This window comes from Canis aureus, chromosome 36 (assembly GCF_053574225.1).
Source record: "Canis aureus isolate CA01 chromosome 36, VMU_Caureus_v.1.0, whole genome shotgun sequence".
NCBI lineage: Eukaryota > Metazoa > Chordata > Mammalia > Carnivora > Canidae > Canis > Canis aureus.
In genome coordinates, this window is record NC_135646.1 from 14948027 (window position 1) to 14969202 (window position 21176).

The window sequence follows — 21176 nt, forward strand, 5'->3', positions numbered from 1 at the left end:
TTTTATTCAGTGTTAGAACTCAGAGTTTTACAAGTATTCTTGTTACTTATTCCTTTTTTCTTTTTTTTAAATATTTTATTTATTTATTCATGAGAGACAAAGAGAGAGGCAGAGACACAGGCAGAGGGAGAAGCAGGCTCCCTGCAGGGAGCCCGACGCGGGACTCGATCCCAGGTCTCCAGGATCACACCCTTGGCTGTAGGCGGCGCTAAACCGCTGAGCCACTGGGGCTGCCCTTGTTATTTATTCCTTGAATAGCCATAGTTGAGACAAAAAATTCAGTTTTGCTATGAAGGCGTAGCAACTGTTTAGACAGAACGGTTCTCAAAGCCTGGCTTGAAGCTCCTGGGGAGCCCTGAGACCTAGCTACAGAATCCACAGGATCAAAACCGTTTTCATAATAACACTAAGATGTTTGTTATTTGCCTTTTTCACTCTCATTCTCTCAAGAGTGTACCATGGAGTTTCCAGAGACTCCCTACAAATGATGACATCATTGCTGTGATGCTAATGTGTAATCGAAGTATGATTGTGGCCTTAAAACGAATTAACAATTTGTTTTAGGTTTTAAATTCTTGAAACTTAAAATTTCTGATATGATATATATCAGTAGATACAACCCACACAGACGGAAGTTCTTTGGGGTCCTCAATAATTTTAAAGAGTGTAAAAGATCCTGAGACCTTAAAGTGTGAGAAGTGCTACTGGGTTAGAAGTTCAAGGCAATGTGTCTTCTGATCACACTTTAAACTCTAGTGTGTGGTACTTAAGAGTCTCCTTTAAAAGATATCTCTTGGGGATCCCTGGGTGGCTCAGCGGTTTAGCGCTTGCCTTTGGCTCAGGATGTGATCTTGGAGTCCTGGGATCGAGTCCCGCATCAGGCTCCCTGCATGCAGCCTGCTTCTCCCTCTGCCTGTGTTTCTGCCTCTCTCTCTCTGTGTCTCTCATGAATAAATAAATAAAATCTTTAAAAAAAAAAGATATCTCTTAAAAATGCCAATGTCTCCATTTCTTTATCTTTATTTATTTTTAAAAATTTTTTATTTATTTATGATAGTCACACAAAGAGAGAGAGAGAGAGGCAGAGACACAGGCAGAGGGAGAAGGAGGCTCCATGCACCGGGAGCCCGACGTGGGATTTGATCCCGGGTCCCCAGGATCGCGCCCTGGGCCAAAGGCAGGTGCCAAACCGCTGCGCCACCCAGGGATCCCCATTTCTTTATCTTTAAAATGAAGTTATAGCACAATTATAAAACTAATCTATATTACAACATTAAATAAAGATTTACCTAAAAACATTGACAAGAGTAGCTTGGGTTAGAACCAGGAATTCTAAAAACAAAACAAAACAAAAAAACTAAGAGAAGAACATTAACAAGAAATTTAAAGAAATTTCCTCAATTTTCTGTTCCTTTTTTCACCTCCGTTCTTTCTTAAGAATAGTAGGAAACTGTCCAATTTGCTTTTAGCACAACGTTCCACCCATGAAGACTTCTACTATTTGGAGATTAGTAGTCTAATCAATTTGCCTTGGCCGCAGGTAATGAAAAAATCACTACAGGTGAAATTTCATGGTAACAAAATTCATTTTAACTGCATAGTGTATAAATAGCGCTTGGATCTTGGGTGATGGCGGTGGGTTTTCTCATGCTGCTGCTGTTATGGTAAATCTCAGTTTACATAAATCAAACAGCCACTCCCTTCCAGCTAGCTGTAGTGGCTATACAGTGCCCCCATCGCTTGATATTTATAATCCATTTTACCTTCACAGAGAGGGTTAGCCATGTGGGCAGAACATTCGCCGCAAGAGAGTACAATGTGAGAGTAACTTGATATTTATAATCCCCGTTACTTTAATAGAAGGCAAGCTGTATGAGCAGAGTAGTCCATCGACAGGATGACAGGTAAGACCTGCCTAAGTGCACAATGATGTTTGATTTACGGCTTAATAACAGTGGATTTATTTAAAGTATTCTAATTTTTGGAAATTTTACGATTCTAAATGGGAAATTTTTTAAAAAGTAAATAATAGATGGTCTTATTAAGAGATTACAGCAGCCCGGGTGGCTCAGCAGTTTAGCGCCGCCTTTGGCCCAGGGCATGATCCTAGAGACCTGGGATCGAGTCCCATGTCAGGCTCCCTGCATGGAGCCTGCTTCTCCCTCTGCCTGTGTCTCTGCCTCTCTCTGTCTCTCTCTTGGTATCTCAGGAATAAATAAAATCTTTAAAAAAACAGATTACTACATGCAGGTGTTACATGTGGTGACTGACATGTTTTAGCTCATTGACCATCTCCTCCTCCAAACAGTCTAATGATGTCGGCATTACTATTAATCTACTTTTACAAAAGGAAGGCCATAGATCTTTGCAGGATTTAAACTCAGACACTATAGTTCAATAACCCATGCTCTCAACCACTATCTTATACCACCTTCCACTATAAAATTGTGAATTTTAGTCAGATCTGTAGTTAACAAAAGTATTTTCTTTCTTTCTTTCTTTCTTTTTTTTTTGTTCAGAGAGAGTGAGAGCACGAGCAGGGGGGAAAGTTAGAGGGAGAGATGGAAACAGGGAGAAAAGGAGAGAGGGGAGACAGAGAGACAGGTAGACCTAGAGAAAGACTCCCCACTGAGAAGGGAGCCCTAAATGGGATTCCATCCCAGGACCCTAAGTTTATCACTTGAAGCAAAATCAAGTCTGATGGTCCACCGACTGAGCCACTCGGTGGCTCGGAGGTGGTACTTTTGGGATGGGAAGGGGCCACCTCTTCGTCCTAGAATCAGCAGAAAGATGTCGATGGAGATCGTGCTTCCATTCCACCATATTATCAAGGTCTGTGCTAACTCAGGTCATCTGCTGACCATGTGTGGAGAGGAGACTTTTGTCTTTCTTTCTTTCTTTTTTTAAGATTTTATTTATTTATTAGAGACAGAGAGAGATAGAGAGAGAGAGAGAGAGAGGCAGAGACACAGGCAGAGGGAGAAGCAGGCTCCATGCAGGGAGCCTGACGCAGGACTCGATCCCAGGTCTCCAGGATCACGCCTGGGCTGGAGGCGGCGCTAAATCGCTGAGCCACCGGGGCTGCTCGACTTTTTGTCTTTCAAACACATGTTCATCTGTCAGGATCATATTTGTTGTTTGGCAAATAGGACAGTAAGCCAGCTATCCCTGAATTATATGCCAGGACCTTATAGAATGTTAATATTCTGTGTACTTTTTCTTCCTAAAAACAACAGAAAACACACCACTCATCCGGACTCCTGATTCCCAGTTGTGTGCATAGGGCACTGAAACCAGCTTAAGCAAGAAAAGGAAATGTGTTCTCGGGTTACACTGGTGTCCGAGAAGCCAGGTGCAGCCAGGAAAGGCTGTGGGCAGGGGAGTCCCAGCCGCTCCCTAGGACCAGCTTCTCCGAGGCTCTCCCCGTGCACACCGGGGATGGCTCACGCTGGTGCGACTTTACATCTCCTTTGCTCCAGGGACCAACCCAGACTGAATGTGTCAAGACTGTTTTGCTTCTGGAGGGGACAAAGAAAGCAGTTCGACCTGGCATAAGCTAATTAGGGAATTTGACGGCCTAAATAACTGAAAATTCTTGGCCAGCTGGATCCAGGGGGTCACAGGGCACATAAGAGGCAGCCTCTCCCGCTTCTAGCACCTCCACTGGCTCCATTCTTGCTGGCTCAGCCTTCCTGGGACCAGATGGCCAACAGGACCTCCAGACTTACATCCTTTGCCAACACTCTGCTTTTCTGAGTCCCAGCAAGTCTCGGGAAGGGCTGCAGGTAAAGCCAGCTTTGGGCACATGCCCGCTTCTGGACCACCCGTGGTCAGATGGGAGGAAATGCTCATTGCTAGGCCTGGAGCCCGGGCCAAAGTCGGCCCTACCCCAAACACAACAGCAGTAAGAGCAAATGCTACATGAAGTTGACTGTTGGTGTAGTTTCAGGTACTTTAGATAAACTAAATTGTTTTTAACTTAAGCTTCTTACTTTCTTAATCTGATAATGTTGATTACATTATCAGGTGATGTAATCAGGTACTGATTGCACCTTGTCCCCTTTATAGGTGGGGAAATCAAGGTGCACGTGAATGTGTCTCGGTTAAGGCCTCAGAGTTATAACCTGCAAGAGCTGGGATTTGACCTAAACTCTCAGGCCCCAAAAGCTGCGCTCTTGACCACTAGTGGAAGGGATGTGCCACCAGCGAAATGGGACATGGATGCTGGGCTAATAACAATAAGAACAGATGTCCAATAGCCGCTCTGAATTCTTCTCTGTGGAGAGAATTACGTACCCAGCCTGGGTTGGGTATCCACCCTGGCCCAGGGTGGGATCATGTTGTTCCAAAGTGGCTGCTTCTACTGTGACCTAGTGCAGGGACAAGGTCCAAAAACAGGAGGGACAAAGGAATAACCACCCTTCCACTGTTATTCCCTGGGGAGGTGGTTGGGGAAAGGCAATGTAATCATGGGGATAAAAATAAAAAGCTATCAGCCATAGGCCCCTGGGTGTACTTATGTATATTTTATCCCATCCTAAGTTCTGCTTCCCACAGGGGCTGTGTGGGCATGGAGAGACGGTTCGACAGTGCGCAGGTGTGCAGGGAGCCCACTGGGCTGCAAGAGATGCCCGAGGACGTTCCCTTATTAGCTGTCTGGGAGAGGATCAAGAAAAAGCCCAGTTCCCCTTGCTATTAGGAAAAATCATTTTTAGATTATTATATTACGGTTGAACTGCACTTTGAAATTTGGATAATGCAGAAATGGAATCTTTTTTTTTTTTTTTTTTTGCATATTCCCAGCAAGACTGTCGGCAGGAGAACTGTCTTCAAGTATTAGACTCCCAGTTGGATGAAGGCTGGTCAGCAGTCTCAGCGGACAGTGACACGAGGGTCTGGGCGTCATCAAGAGACAGGCCGAGCTCCAAGTAAGGACCTACTGGACTGCAACGCTAAACTAAGCCACCCCCTAAAGATTTCTCCCCGATGCTTGACAGTTCCATCTCTTTCAAACCTGTGTTCTGTCGCTTCTGCTGAGTTATGCTGTCGTGACAACCCCAAATCTCGATGGTCCTCTCAACGGAGGCTTATTTCTCACTCGCGTTTCCAGGCCGCACAGGGGACCTGGTTAGGGAGCGCCCCACTCTGAGATAGGCAGTTCTTGAGCAGCGGGGAAAGCCACGACACAGCTGTGCAAGGCACCCCACGCTCCTGCTCGGAGGCGGCGAATATGTCCAAACAGGTCACGCAGCCAAGCCCGATCCTGTCCTGGCCCTGGAGAGGTATCACTTCCTCCAGGAAGGACACCGAGGACAGGCCTGTTGAAGATGGACTGGATATTTATTTATTCATTTAAGATTTTATTTATTTATTCATGAGAGACACACAGAGAGAGAGAGAGAGAGGCAGAAGCAGGCTCCATGCAGGGAGCCTGATGTTGGGACTCGATCCCAGGTCTCCAGGATCAGGCCCTGGGCCGTAAGCGGCGCTAAACCGCTGGGCCACCCGGGCTGCCCTGGACTGGATATTTAAAATAATGTCATCTACGACATACCCAATATTTTTTGAGGATTAAACATTTATTTTCAAGCAGTTACAGAAAACCACTGGCTGTTTTGGTCCATTTTTATGAAAACAGAGCTCCAGGGGCATCTGGGTGGCTCAGTGGTTGCGTGTCTACCTTTGGCTCAGGTCGTAATCCTGGGATTCTGGGATTGAGTCCCACATCAGGTTCCCCATGGGAAGCCTGCTTCTCCCTCTGCCTCTCTCTCTCTGTGTCTCTCATGAATAAATAAATGAAATCTTAAAAAAAGAAAAAGAAAACAGTGCTCACGTCATGTCTATACTGCTATACAGGCTGAATACGCCCTAAGTGTTCTTTCTGCTGCTTTCTGAGCCAGCTGGCACCAATGAGACCATTGGTAGGGCTACTGGACATACCGAAAAAAAGAGAACAAAAACTTTCTAGATGAAATGTAAGTAAATATACGAGGCAAACGTCCTGTGTTAGCGGAGTGCTGGAGAGGTTGGGAAGGTTTTGTTTTGTAAAGTCGATGCCAGATTTCAGCAAAAACAATGGAGAATAGAGAGGAGGAGGGGGAGGGGCCGGGACCTTTGTGCCAGGCTTGAGGCTGAGGAGCCCGGGATCTGGGGAGCTTTAGGCATTACTCAAGGTCATCCCAATTAAAGTGTCAGAGGCAGAATTTATATTTTCATGGTTCCTCTGGCCCCAAAGTCTGTCCTTTTTCTTGTGCCCAGTCTTGGCTCCCCAGAGGAAAGGGAGGAAGAAAGATAAGAAGAAAATGGGAAGCGGGATCCCTGGGTGGCGCAGCGGTTTGGCGCCTGCCTTTGGCCCAGGGCGCGATCCTGGAGACCCAGGATCGAATCCCACATCGGGCTCCCGGTGCATGGAGCCTGCTTCTCCCTCTGCCTGTGTCTCTGCCTCTCTCTCCTCTCTCTCTCTCTCTGTGACTATCATAAAAAAAAAAAAAAAATAGAAAATGGGAAGAGAGGAAGGATGAGAGGCAGTAGCAGCAAAGATGCAGAGGAGGTAAGAGAGAAAGGAGACCCTGGAAGAGAGAAAAGGAGGAGAGAAGGAAGGCCAGACTAGGAAAAATAATATTGAAGGAAAAGAATGAAGTTGGGGGACTGCCCCTACCCAACTTCAGACTTACTATAAACTGTAATAATCCAGGCAGTGTAGTACTGGTGAGAGGACAGACAAACGGATCAGTGGGTAGCCCACAGATACAGATCCACATAAATATAGTCAACTGATCTTGGACAAAGTGGCAAAGGCAACACAATGGAGAAAAGATAGTCTTTTTAAAAAATGGTGCTGGAACAACCGGACGTCCACATGCAAAAACATGAATCTAGACACAGACCTTACACCCTTCACAAAATGAACTGGAAATGACTACAGACCCAAATTACAATGCAAAGCAATAAAACTCCTATACAGTAATATAGTGGAAAATGCAGATGACCTCGTGTTTGGCAATGACTTCTTTGATGTGATGCCAAAGGCAATATCCATGAAAGAAAGAATTGATAATGTGGACTTCATTACAATAAAAATTTTCTGCTCTGCAAAAAAACACTGTCAAGAGAAGGAAAAGACCAGACACAGACTTGGAGAAAATATCTGCAAAAGAGCTATCTGATAGAGGACTGTTACCCAAAATATACAAAGAACACTCAACAATAAGGGGTGCCTGGGTGTCTCAGGCAGTTAAGCATCTGGCTCTTGATTTCAGCTCAGGTCACGATCTCAGGATCCTGAATCTTTAAAAAAAAAAAAAAAAAAAAAGCAAAACTCAGCAATAAGAAAATAATCAGATTAAAAATGAGGCAAACCACAAGCACATGTAAAGATGCCCAGGGTCACTATTCATAAGGGAAATGCAAATCAAAACCATAATGAGATATCACCTCGCATTTGTTAGAGCACCAACTATCAAAAAGACAAGAGATAACCAGTGTTGGAGAGGATGTGGAGAAAAGGGGACACTATTGCACTGTTGGTGGAAATAAAATTCAGTATAGCCACTATGGAAATCAGTATGAACAGTATGGAGGTTCCTCAAAATATCAAACATAGAGCTACTGTATGATCCAGTAATCTCACTTCTGGGTTTATATCTGAAGGAAGTGAAACCATCTAGAAAAGATACTTAAATCCTCATGTTCATTGACTGCAGCATTATTTACAACGTCTAACACATGGAAACAACCTATGTTCTATTGACAGATGAATGATAAAGAAAATGTGGTGTGATATACCTCACATAATATATATCATATAAGATACATTATATGTATACAAATATATATTGGAATATTAGCCATAAAGAAAAGGCAATCTTGCTATTGGCAACAACATGGTTGGACGCTGAGGGCCCTATACTAAGTGAAAGAAGCTAGACAAATACTGTATGGTCTTACTCCTACGTGGAACCTTTCTCTATTTTTTTTAGAGAGAGAGCATGAACACATAAACAAGAGAGGGGGGAAAGGTGGAGAGGGAGAGAGAATCTTAAACAGGCTCCACACCCACCATGGAGCATGACACGGGGCCGGGTCCCACGTCCCTGAGATCAGGACTTGAGCTGAAACCAAGAGCTGGATGCTTAACTGGCTGAGCCACCGAGATGCCCCTATGTGGGATCTATTTTTTAAAATAGCCAAATTCATAGAAACAGGTTAGAATGGTGGTTGCCAGGGGCAGGGGGTAGGGGAATGAGGAGATGCTGGTTAGAGGGTACCAACTTACAGTTATAAGATGAGTAAGTTCTAGGAATCTAATATTCAGCATGGTGATTATAGTTAATAATACTGTAGCCTATACTTAATAGTTGTTAAGAGAGTGGATTTTAAATGTTCTCACTACACACGTGCACAAAGTAATAATTATGTGAGATGATGGATGTGTTAACTAACCTTATTATAATAATGGTTTTGCAGTATATACACGTATCAGATCATCACACTTTATACCTTAAACTTAAATATGTCAGTTATATCTCAATAAAGCTGGAAAATAAAATAGGACCAAAAAAGTAGGCCAAAGACTCCACAGGCACTTCATTAAAGAAGATCCACAGATGGCAAACAAGCATATGAAGATGTTCCACATCACATGTCACTAGGGAATTGCAAATTAAAACAACTAGTACACACCTACCAGAGTGGCTAAAATTCAAAACACAACATCGAATACTGACAAGGACATGGAGCAACGGAAACTCTCATTCATTACTAGTGGGAACACAAAATGGTACAGCCACTTTGGAAGAGAGTCTAGTAGTTTCTTATAAAACTCAACATACTTTTACCATAAAATTCAGTAATCACACTCTTTGGTATGGACCAGAGGAACTGCGTAAAAAGATTAGCGGTTGCCAGGGGTTATGGTAGAGGGAGGGAGATCCACAGGTGGAGCGCAGGGGATGTTTAGGGAAATGACACTTCTCTATATGACGCTATGATGGTGGATATTTGCCATTACAGATTTGTCCAAACTCATAAATAAAATGCTCAAGACCAAGGATGAGCCCCCCAAATAACCTATGGTCTCTGGGTGATAATGCTGTGTTCAAAGTAGTTCATCAATTGTAACAAATGTGCCACTCTGGTGGGGGGGGGTGCTGATAATGGGGGGGGGAGGCTAAGCCTGTGCTGGTGCAGGGAGTGTATGGGAAATCTCTGTCTCTTCTCAACAATTTTGCTCTGAACTTAAAACTGCACTAAAAAATAAATCCTATTACATACAATCTTAAAAATAAAAATAAACAAGCTGAGCAAAGACAAAAAAGTTAGCCAAAGGCCTTCTTCACTGCTGATCCCTTCCAAGTCTCCTCTTCCGCTGGAAGGTTAAAGAAAAGTGGGGAGAGGCTCGCAGGCCCCCTGCAGGAGGGGGGAGGCCAGAGAGCGGCGGTTTAGGTTTGGCCTGAGGCTCCTGCAGCAGGTCGCACGGGAGGCACCGGGAAGGGCCCACGCTCGGTCGCCCGGCAGCAGTAGAGACGTCCCCGCGGCAGAGCCCAGGCGGGGCAGGTGGCGGGCGCCGCGGTCCTGCTCAGGCGCGGGGACGCGGAAAACCCCCGGGACGAGCGGCGGCAGGTGGGGCGGGGGGGGGGGGGGGGTGGCGCACAGCGGGAAGAAAGGGAGGACGGAGGCAGCTTGGGTCGGTGACTGTCGCGTCCGGCACCGAGGTCCCTGGGGCAGGTGCGCCCACCGCCGGCCCTGGGAGGAGGGGGACCAGGGAGGAGGGAGCCCGGGGAGGAGGGGGACCGGGACCCGGGAGGAGGGGGAGCGGGACCGGGGAGGAGGGGGAGAGCGGGGCCCGGGGAGGAGGGGGCCCGGGGAGGAGGAGGGGGAGCGGGGCCCGGGGAGGAGGGGACGCGGGACCCTGGGAGGAGGGGGCCCGGGGAGGAGGAGGGGGACCGGGACCTGGGGAGGAGGGGGAGAGCGGGGCCCGGGGAGGAGGGGGCCCGGGGAGGAGGAGGGGGAGCGGGGCCCGGGGAGAGGGGGACGCGGGACCCTGGGAGGAGGGGGCCCGGGGAGGAGGAGGGGGACCGGGACCCGGGGAGGAGGGGGAGAGCGGGGCCCGGGGAGGAGGGGGACCGGGGTCCCGGGAGGAGGGGACGCGGGTCCGGGGAGGAGGGGACGCGGGACCCTGGGAGGAGGGGGCCCGGGGAGGAGGAGGGGGACCGGGACCTGGGGAGGAGGGGGAGAGCGGGGCCCGGGGAGGAGGGGGCCCGGGGAGGAGGAGGGGGAGCGGGGCCCGGGGAGGAGGGGACGCGGGACCCTGGGAGGAGGGGGCCCGGGGAGGAGGAGGGGGACCGGGACCTGGGGAGGAGGGGGAGAGCGGGGCCCGGGGAGGAGGGGGCCCGGGGAGGAGGAGGGGGAGCGGGGCCCGGGGAGGAGGGGACGCGGGACCCTGGGAGGAGGGGGCCCGGGGAGGAGGAGGGGGACCGGGACCTGGGGAGGAGGGGGAGAGCGGGGCCCGGGGAGGAGGGGGCCCGGGGAGGAGGAGGGGGAGCGGGGCCCGGGGAGGAGGGGACGCGGGACCCTGGGAGGAGGGGGACCGGGGAGGAGGAGGGGGACCGGGACCCGGGGAGGAGGGGGAGAGCGGGGCCCGGGGAGGAGGGGGACCGGGGTCCCGGGAGGAGGGGACGCGGGTCCGGGGAGGATGAGGAGGCGCGGGTCCGGGGAGGAGGGGCGCGGGGCCAGTCGCGCGCGGACTCCGAGTTCGCGCTCTGGACGACAGGGGCTTTGTCACTTCTCCTCTGTTGCCACCAAGCGGCGACGCCAGCGCCTCGGACGCGGAGGGCCGAGGACCCAGCACGGGGCAAGGCGAGGACGGAGGGGCGGCCGCGCACTCCTCGGAGCCCACTCGGTCCGCGGGCGACGGGCGACCCTCCGCGCTCGGGCCGGGCGGACGCTCCCCGTCGGCAAAGCCCGAGAGAAGCGCGCGGAGCCGCGGGGCCCCGGCCGGGGAGAGCCCGAGCCGCGCGCGCCCCCAGCCGGCCGAGGCCTCCCTGCCTCCCGCCCTCCCGCCCTCCCCGCCCTCGGAGACCGGCCCGGCCTCGGGGCTCGCACACCTCGGGCGGCGGAGGGAGGGAGGCGGGCCGGACCCCCTCGGGCGCGCGCCCAGCTCACCTGCAGGCGGGGCCGGAAGCGTGTCTGCGGCCCGGAGGCGCTCGGGGCGGGCGGAGCGAGGCGCGCGGCGCGGGGCGGCTCCGGAGCGGTGAGTGGAGGCCGGGGGCCCAGCTCGGGCTCGGCCGCTGTGCCCGCAGGGCCTGGGGGGCGGCCTGGGCGCGGCCGGGGACCCCCCCCGTTCCCGGAGCTCTGGGGCCCGCGCGAGGGGGTCGCGGACGGGCGGGCTCGGGTCGGGGCTCGGGGCTCGGGGCTCGCACTTCCAGCCGGGGCGACCCGGGGCTGCGCGCAAACCGTTAACACCCGGTCCAAGTGCAGGTTCGGGCTCGTGGCCGTCGCTGTGGGGGACTTCAGAGCCGGCGGGGGGCGACCCAAGCTGCGGCCCGCGGCTAGAGCTCCCGCGCGTGCCCGCGTCCCCGCCCTGGGCCGCCGCTCCGGGCCCCCTGCAGCCGCGGTGCGCCCGCGGGGTCGTGGGCCCAGAGCCGACTCCGTGGCCGGGCTGCGGAACCGGGCGCCCCTCCCAGAAGGGGAAGGGCCTCGCGAGGGACTTAGCAACCCCCCCCCCCCCCCCCACCACCTCTGTTGTCTTCTTTTGAACTTGTGAAAAATGGCCTTAAAAAGCATTTGGAGCTACTTAAGAGAGAATGCTTTTTTTATTTTCTCCCCCTGGCCAGAGCCTCAAGAGCTTTGAGGGTGCAGAGAGCTGAGTGCCTGCGAAATGGCCCTGGTGCCCTATGAGGACACCGCGGGAGTGGGGTTGCAGAAATTCCACAAGCCTCTTGCCACCTTCTCCTTTGCGAACCACACGATCCAGATCCGGCAGGACTGGAGGCAGCTGGGAGTCGCAGCAGTGGTTTGGGACGCGGTAAGTACAGCCACTGGGCCTCTGAAGACAACCACAATTCATTGTAAGAATGGTCTTTATTATAATTTTATTATTTTTATTTATTTTTATTTTTTTATGATTTTATTTATTTATTCATGAGAGACAGAGAGTGGCAGAGACACAGGCAGAGGGAGAAGCAGGCTCCACACAGGGACTCGATCCCGGGACTCCAGGATCACACCCTGGGCTGGAGGCAGCGCTAAACCACTGAACCATCCGGGCTGCCTTTTATTTTATTTATTTTATTATTTTTATTTTATTTTATTTTATTTTATTTTATTTTATTTATTTATTTATTTATTTATTTATTTATTTTATTTTATTTTTTAATTTAATTTAATTTATTTTATATTTTATTTATTTTATTTTATTTTATTTATTTTTATTTTTATTTTATATTTTATTTTATTTTATATTTTATTATTTTATTTTATTATTTTATTATTTTACTATTTTATTTTATTTTATTTTGTTTTGTTTTGTTTTATTTTATTTTATTTTATTTTATTTTATGGTTTAATTTTTTTTATTTATTCATGAGAGGGGCAGAGACACAGGCAGAGGGAGAAGCGGGCTCCATGCAGGGATCCCGACGTGGGACTCGATTCCAGGACTCCAGGATCAGGCCCTGGCCTGAAGGCGGTACTAAACCGCTGAGCCACCCGGGCTGCCCAATTATTATTATTTTTAATAACAGGTTTATTGAGATATAATTCATATACCAAACAGCAAGAAATTAAAGGTGCCAGATGGAGCAGGACGCTATGCTGTGTGGGCAGTGTCCGTGACTCCTGCGGTCCCCAGGAGGGACCTGGTGGGGCGAGGCTGCGGTGTCTGTGCCCCCTCTAGGGGGTCACCCACCAGCAGCTGCTGAGTTTCTGCACATCACTAAACTGGGCCTGGAACCATGCAGGGTGAGGGGGGCGTGTGATGTCCCCCGCTATTGGGAAGCTGCCCGAAACCCTTGGGCTCCTAAAGCACTTGTTGACTTGGATCCTCCCGCTGTGTTTTGACTCAGGCTGTGGTTCTTTCCACGTACCTGGAGATGGGAGCTGTGGAGCTCAGGGGCTGCTCTGCGGTGGAGCTGGGTGCCGGCACCGGGCTGGTGGGCATAGTGGCTGCCCTGCTGGGTGAGTGCTATACCCTGGCTCACTCCTTTGTGAGCAGAACTCATTGCGAGGTGTGTTTGCTTATTTCCTTGACACAGACCCCTGTCCGTTTTCCCCTTACTGGATTTTCTGTGTCATGTGCTTCTGAGTCAACCGCTATTGCCCCTAACTCCAGTAAGTCTGATTTCTGTGCTCTTGCTCTCATCCTTTTATACTTCTCATGAGGGATCGCTTTGCTCTCTTCAGCTTTTCTTTTTTTTTTTTTTAAGTGTTGTTTTGTTCTTTAAGCAAACACATTTATTTATTTGGGCAGTTATTTTATAAAAAAGATTTTATTTCTTTATTAGAGAGAAAACACGAGTGGGGTAAGGGGCAGAGGGAGAAGCTGACTCCCCACTGAACAGGGAGCCCCACACCGGGCTACATTCCCAGGACTCCAGGATCGTGACCTGAGCCCAAGGCAGATGGCTTAATCCACGGAGCCACCCAAGTGCCCCTTATTTGGGCAAGTAGGATTGCAGTTCAGGAGACAGGTTGTCTCAGTTGGGTTCCTGCCCCCTTCAGTGTTATGCCAATAGTATGATTTGAAGGCAACTTTCAGCTCAAAGACAATTGTCACATTCATACACATAGTTTTTTGTAGTTTAGGGGTCTTTCCATACTCTGTTAACCTGTTAGGCGAGTAGAGCAGATTTTCCCATTCCTGTAGTGTCCTTGCTGAGGAAACTTTGCTGGTTTTTCTCTTCTAAGAAGGGTCAGCCCTACTATAGTTTGTACTGATATATTTAAAAATTGTATTCACAGTATGCAGTTCTGATGATATCAAGGTTTGTCATTTTTTGTTTGCTATACAGACAGGCCTAAGTTATTAGGCCTAGAGCACTTTTAAGCTTTGTTTTGTTTTTAAGATTTCATTTACTTATTTGAGAGAGAGTGTGAGCAGGGGAAAGAGGCAGAGGGAAAGGGAGATGGAGAAGCATACAATGTGAGCAGGGAGCCCAATGACCCTGAGATCGCAACCTGAGCCGAAGGCAGACGCTCAACCGACTGTGCCACTCAGGCGCCCTTAAGTTTTTTTATTTTATTATTCATTGTTGACTCCTTTCTACAGCTTTTGACTCCTGCAGTTCAAACCAGCTTGTAAGATGCAATATATAACATTCATCACTTCAGTATTGTCACCCAGGGCTCTTGTTAAAATGTGGTTTCAGCTTCTGTAGGTCTGGGGTCGGGCCCTGTTTCTAACAAGCTCCCAGGAGATGATGATGCCGACTCTGTTGGTACTCAGACCCCACTTTGGTGGTGAAGAGATAGAATTCCATTATATTACAGGTACTCGAGGACCCACGAAAGCCCCCCCCCCCCATTGTGTCCTCTTTCTGGTAACTTCTTTCTTTTTTCAGAATTCCTTCCTCTGTTTAGATCCTTGCTTTCCCAAATGTGATGGGGAGCATGGGCAGGGTGGTGGTTAGCAGTATATGTAAATGGGCCTGGGTTTCCGCCTAACATCGCAGCACTTGCAGGCAGCAATGAGGCCCTTTCTCATACACTACCTTTGTTATAATATCCCCATGAGTGTCAGCTATTATTTTTAACTTTTCTTTTTTTTTTTTTTAAAAAGATTTTATTTATTTATTCATAAGAGACAGAGAAAGAGAGAGAGGCAGAGACACAGGCAGAGGGAGAAGCAGGCTCCACGCAGGGAGCCCGCTGAGGGAATCAATCCCGAGACCCCAGGATCACACCCTGAGCCGAAGGCAGGTGCTAAACTGCTAAGCCACCCAGGGATCCCCCTATTTTTAACTTTTCATTTTACCAATGAAACTGGGGTTCTGGGAGGTTAAGCCCCTTTGTGAAGTCCTGGTCAGTGGAGACCTGAGAGTCAAATCAGGTTTGTAAGACGCTTTGACCCTTTATTATCTTTCCTTGACGCTACCTTTGCTGATGTGAGAGGAGTTAACTGGAGGGGAAATGAAGTTTCTTCTGCTTCCCTGGGAGAACCGAGGCTTCACAGCACCATCGGCTGGTATAGAGACATGTTAGTTGGCAAAGTGCATAGGAGTTAGACTTGGTTTTGACCCCTCTTTTATCTCTTACTAGCTGTGTGACCTGGGGCAAGTTGCTTAATCTCTCAACTTGTTTCCCTATAAAATGGGGATAATTGGGCAGCCCCTGTGGCACAGAGGTTTAGCGCTGCCTGCAGCCTGGGGTGTGATCCTGGATCCAGGATCGAGTCCCACGTCGGGCTCCCTGCATGGAGCCTGCTTCTCCCTCTGCCTGTGTCTCTGTCTCTGTGTGTGTGTGTGTGTGTGTGTGTGTGTGTCTCACGAATAAATAAATAAAAATCTTAAAAAAAAAATTGGGGATAATTATCAATTCATGCCACAATGAGGATCCAATGAGATTAGGCATAGAAAGTGGTTAGCCCATTGACTGGCACAAAGCAAATGCTAAAATAAAAGTGATTGCCCCTCTGAGTATTTCTGTTTGTGATCTAGGAATCTGGGTCTGTGGGGTTGGGACAATGGGATGAGCTTTTTCAAAGACTAGCGCAGAGTGAGGGACTAGTTAGTTGTTGCCACACAAGATGGATGGCTCCGGGAGTGGGGTGGAACAGAACAGCAGACGACGTTCTCGTGACCTGGGGACGCGTGTTTCCTGGCCCGGCTTCACTGCCACCTCCTTGAATCCTTTCCTGCCCCAAAGCAGAACTCAGCGTTATTTTTCCTGCCCACAGCGCCAGGTCTGCTCCCAATTCTGTTGAGACACATTTTGTAATAGGCAGTTGTTTCTTGTGTCTGTCTCCCCTGGCAGGCTGAATCATGAGTTATGGGCTGGGTCTCACTCTACGTGTCCTCGGTCCCTACTGCCACGCAATAGATACTCAAATAGTTCTGGAATAAGAGCTGGACAAGCTAGAAGATCATGAAAAGTAATGTTTCTTTTACAAAAGTGATGTAACTCCATTTCAGAAATAGCCCTAGGGGTGCCTGGGTGGCTCAGTCGGTTAAGCATCCGCCTTTGGCTTGGGTCGTGACCTCAGGGTCCCAGGATCCAGCCTCTGCTTGTGCGTGCTCTCTCTCTCAAATAAATAAGTTAAATATTTAAAAAAAAAAAAAATAGCCTTAGAAGCATAATAAAGAGGGAGATGACAGGCCCATCAAACATTCTAATTATTCATGATTCTGCAACATAAGTACTATTGCTATTTTGGTGTGTTTCCTTCCATTCTTTTTCCTCCACCTGTATTTTTTTTAAAGATTGTATTTATTTGAGATAGAGTACACACAGCAAGGGGGGAGGGACAGAGGGAGAGGGAGAAGTAGGCTCCCCACCGAGCAGAGAGGCCCATGTGGGGCTCAGTCCCAGGATCCCAGGATCATGACCTGAGCTGAAGGCAGATGCTTAACCGACTGAGCTACCCAGGAACCCCACCTCCACCTGTATTTTTAATCATAGTTGTGATCATGGTTATAGAGGCGTGTGTATATGTACGTGTACTCATATGTATATGTATGTACATACATGCAAGTTAACGTGTGTACCTCTGTGCTGCTATGTGATTTGCATCCCTGTTATTTGTTGTGTTTGCAAAGTATTAGGCATTAGTTTTGAGGTTGAAATCTGAGGGTAAAGGAAAAGTTAGTCTCTTTAGGAAGAAGGCAGTGAGAACTAGAATAGGTAGTGATCTTGAAATGTCAGAGGTTGATCGTTCTCTTTTTACAGCATTTTCACTTTTTGTAACCTGAGTCATTTATTCCCGAATTCAGGGAACACCCACCATATATCTGGTCTGGTTTTAGGTGCTGTGCATACCTGCCTCCTCAGGAAGCTTCCATTCTAATTCTGAGGGGGGAGGGAGGAAAAGATGGGAAAAAAAAAAAACCAGGGAGTTCTCTATAGAACTTTAATAATGGGTGATGAGATTTTCCTGTTAAAAGAAAATAACACCTGTTTATTACTGGGCAGTTCCCACTTCCTGGGTCTTTAGTCTGTCCTCACTGTTCCTCTGTGTGGTTGGTAGGTCCACTTGGAGCTGTCTTCAATGGTGAAATGAAGGCTTAATAGAGGTTAGGTAACTTGCCTGAGGTCACAAAGCTCATGGATGTGGAGTTAGAGTTGGAATCCAGTCTGACTCTCAAGCTCTGGTTCTTAGTTTGAAAATCTCTTCATACTGTGTGGAAATTATTCTTAGAAGAAAGTATCTCATTTTAAAGATAGGGTTCTAGAAGTTGGGGTGGGGTCAGGGAATCTGGATTTTAAAAGCTTCCGAGGTCATTTGATGCCAACCAAGTCTGGGGAACAGCCTTAAACTATAACGCTCGGATCAGGAAAGAGCCGTCTTAGTTTTCTGTACTTTGTCTGTACCAAGCTTTTCACTTGTATGTTTAACTGAAGGCTGAGTGTCTCTACCTGCCGATTTCTCAGCACCTCAAACAGTACATGTGTTTACACTTGAACTCTTCTTACCTCTGCAAACTCATCCTTCTTTTTTGTGAGTGAGTGTGGCCATCCGAGTCCTCACTCAAGCCAGCTGCTTGACCTGCCCCCCAGCCCCAGCTCCCTCCCTGAGCCCTGTTGACCTTCTCCTAAGGATTTCTTTTTTTCTTTTTTTTTTTTTTCCTAAGGATTTCTTATTGCAGTTCTCCCTTTGCATACCCCTCCCCACCAGCTCTCAGCATCTGTCTCTTCCCTCATCATGGATGCAAGTACGTGCATCCCACTGCCTGACCTCTCTGCCTCTGCTTTGTGTTCTCAGACCTAGTCTGGGTAGACCCCGTTGGCCAGAGCGGGCCGTCCTCCGTGCAGAAGTGCTGGGGTGGCCTGGACTTAAACACCCCGTGCCTGGGGGGGAGGGTGGCCTGGCTGGCTCAGCGGGTGGAGCATGTGACTCTTGATCTCAGGGTCATTTGTTCAAGCCCTACAGTGGGTATGGAGTCTACTTTAAAAAAAAGAAAAAACCCCGTGCCTCGCCACGGCCTAAGACTCTTAAGACTCTGAGGCTCTGACCCCCTCTTGCCTGGCTCTTCAGGCTCCTGTGTCAGAGCGGCCGCGGTTTGCGGTTCCAGGGACTCACCCGCGACTTCTGGCCTGTCCCTTCTGCCCCGATGGCCCTTCCTCACCCCCTTCCCCTGCTTGATGCCACATCTTCCCAGTGTAAGCTCAGATTTCCCTTCCTTCTGAATTCTTTCTCTGACCTCTGCCCCTCTCAAAGAGTGTCCTTTGGGTCCACGTCATTTCCTGGCAACCCAGGTCTCCATAGCTTACTCCGCACGTTCTCGTTGCATCACAGTTGTGTTTGTGTTTCTGTGTCTCTGTCCCTCGTGAGACCTCATGAGACCGAGCTCCTGGCAGCCAGGGATGGTTTGCTCATCTCTGCGTCTCCGGTATGTAGCCTGCGCTCACACGTTCGAATGATGTCAGGTGTTGCTCACAGAAGTACAAACGAAAGTGATGGTAGGTGTTACGTGTCTTTTCCTGTGACCCATTGAGTGGCGGCGGGACATGTCGTGTGGGGTCAGCTCCCATGAGTCTGTCACCAACTACGTGTTGCAGCGCGGGCCTCCCGGGGGGTCGTTTCCTGGGCCCTGGGCTCTCTGCCGCCCTCGCTTCTCCCCATGAGGCTGTGCGCCCGGCGGAGGCTGGGGCTCCAGGCCCGAGCTGCCCGGTGCCCCCAGTGCGGCTGCTGCTCCGTCTTGCCTCACGTCGTCCATCGTCACGTGAGGGGCAGTCGATGCCATTGAGCGGCCACTCTGCTTCCTCTCCTCTCTGCTAACCTGCTCCCAGCTGGTGACGCTTCTTGTTTCTCTGAGGAGATTGACGCAGCCGGAAGAGGACTTCTGTAACCTCCCATCTCCCTGGGGCTGGGTCTGCGGGCTCTGTCACGCACGTTGGCGTCTGCCCTGCACAGGCCAACCCCCTGTCACCTCCTCAGTGACACTGCGGTCCACCTTCCCTCTCCTGTGTTGTCTCTCTTCTTCCCTCTTCCTACCTGACCATTCCCAACAGCATACAGACTTGTTCTTTCCCATCTAAAGAAAAAAAAAATCAAAAAAGTTTTAAGTGGCTGAAAATGTGTAATGGAAATGTATTTTCTGTAGCAGGAAATGTTTGAGATGACCCCGCAATATCTTGTCATACCAGATAGCAAGGAAGAAGCTAACAAGGACGACATGGTGTTGTGTCAAAAGTCCACTGGCAAAAGATAGGACAACCTGAACATCAATACTGACCATGGCACTGGACTTAAATATATCAAATATGTTTAATCCATGAGTTCATGATACAACAGCAGAATGAACTCAATTAGTCATCTTTTGAGGATGCTTAGAAACCAGATCTTTGGAATCTGGTATATGAAAGGGGAGGGAAGAGCAGAGTTGACCCTGCCTTTCCTATTCAGTTTCTATTCAAAATGAGTAACCAAATAGTAATTGAAAGAAACTTCCTTTTGTAGAAATTTCTCAACAAACAACCACAGGAGGAATCTAGTGAATTAAAGATCTGGGCTTTGGGTATTTGTGCCTGCTTACATCACAACAACAGAGCCTACCGGGCACCACATGCCTCTTGATGAAGAACACACCACCACCTCTGAAATAGTCTTGCTCAAAAAATTAAACTCAGATTTACAGGAGACACAGAGAAGAACATGCTAGACCACACAAATGGTATGATCCACAAGATCCAGATGGTAGGAAGCTACGGACAAATGATCTATTTCTTCTCCCAACTAAACTGCAAGAGGAAGAAAGATTCAAAGGAAACTGATAGATTCAAAGAGATTTAAGCCCTCCTCCGTGCCCCTTCCCCTAAACAAACACCTAAAGGGAAACCACTGGGGGAGCTGCCCAGTTGAGGGATGACCTCTTGAGTGTTTGGTGAGGGAGTTCTGCTCAGGAGAGTCGGGAGAGGCTGCACTTGGGCTGGTGTGTTTGGGAGCTGGTTTGGGTTGGCGGCCTGGGGTGCTTACAGCAAGGGGCAGACCACCTGCCTCCTTTAGCAGCGTCACTGAGTGGCCTCTTCACACCACTCTTTGCTTCTGGCCTTGACCTACCCTTAGAAATTCTGTTAAAGCCTCAACTCATCCGTACTTCTGCTCAGCACTCTCCAGTGGCTTCCCATCTCAGAAAAAGCCAAAGCCTTTCTGAAACGTGACCTATGTGTCACTGCCATCTCCCTTATTTCTGGACATTTCACATCTCTCTTTCCTGCTTTATTTCTTCCCTAGTGCCTATCTTCAAATAACATACTAGAATATTCTTTTTTTTTTTTTTTTTTTTGTTAAGATCTTATTTATTTGAGATAGAGAGGGCATGCATAAGCAGGGGCAAAGGGGTAGAGAGAGAGAGAAGCAGGCTCCCCGCAGAGCGGGGAGCCAGATAAAGGGCTCAATCCCAGGACCCTGAGGTCATGACCTGAGCTGGAGGCAGATGCTTAATGGACTGAGCCACCAGGCACCCCCATGCTGGATATTCTAATATTAAAAACACATCTTATTGCCTGTCTCTCCTCACTTGAATGTAAGCTCTATGAAGGTAGGGGTTTTTGTCCCATGGCTGATGGTAGCTACTAGGATATTTGTACAATTGACAGATGTTACAGGATAGTGGCTAGCTCATGTGAGGATCCTGCCAAAACTCCTGGAACCCCTAACACCATAGAGGTAGCCTCAGAAACCCCCGAGACAAACATTGAAAAGGTCTACACGTAAGAAGTATTAAAACGAACACTGAGGGGATGTGCAAAAGACTAGATCACTCCAGTATTGCCTGCAAATGTATAGACTGTTAAGAAAGCCAGAGATAGGGGCCCCCGGGGAGCTCAGTGGTTGAGTGTCTGCCTTTGGCTCAGGTGGTGATCCCTGGGTCCTGGGATCAAGTCCCGCATTGAGTTCCCTGCAGAGGGAGCCTGCTTCACCCTCTGCCTATGTCTCTGCCTCTGTGTCTCTCATGAATAAGTAAATAAAATCTTAAAAAAAAAAGTCAGAAATAAAGTTCTGAGTCAAACCAGGAAAAGGC

General features: G+C 49.0%; 2 protein-coding genes across 14 annotated transcripts in view; one reads left to right on the plus strand and one right to left on the minus strand.

Annotated features, from left to right (window-relative positions):
* Window positions 1-11784, minus strand: part of LOC144305804 (uncharacterized) — a 71095-nt gene extending 59311 nt beyond the window's left edge. The window contains exons 1-2 of the mRNA XM_077884888.1: window positions 11773-11784; window positions 11164-11677 (exon numbers count right to left, since the gene is read on the minus strand). Of these exons, the coding sequence (XP_077741014.1) occupies window positions 11164-11677; window positions 11773-11784 (526 nt within the window). The remainder of the gene's footprint in view (window positions 1-11163; window positions 11678-11772) is intronic.
* METTL21A (methyltransferase 21A, HSPA lysine) overlaps window positions 9443-21176 on the plus strand; it is a 68818-nt gene continuing 57084 nt past the window's right edge. For 2 of the 13 annotated variants that reach the window (XR_013372879.1, XM_077884989.1), the window contains exons 1-3: window positions 11095-11251; window positions 11835-12025; window positions 13065-13176. Coding sequence is in view for 11 of the 13 variants with exons in the window: in XM_077884989.1 (XP_077741115.1) it covers window positions 11879-12025; window positions 13065-13176 (259 nt within the window). In the remaining 2 variants the exon portion in view is untranslated. Of the gene's footprint in view, window positions 9727-11084; window positions 11252-11324; window positions 11479-11834; window positions 12026-13064; window positions 13227-19256; window positions 21174-21176 lie in introns of those variants that run through there. The other 11 variants (XM_077884990.1, XM_077884982.1, XM_077884981.1 and 8 more) reach the window with 11 other exon arrangements.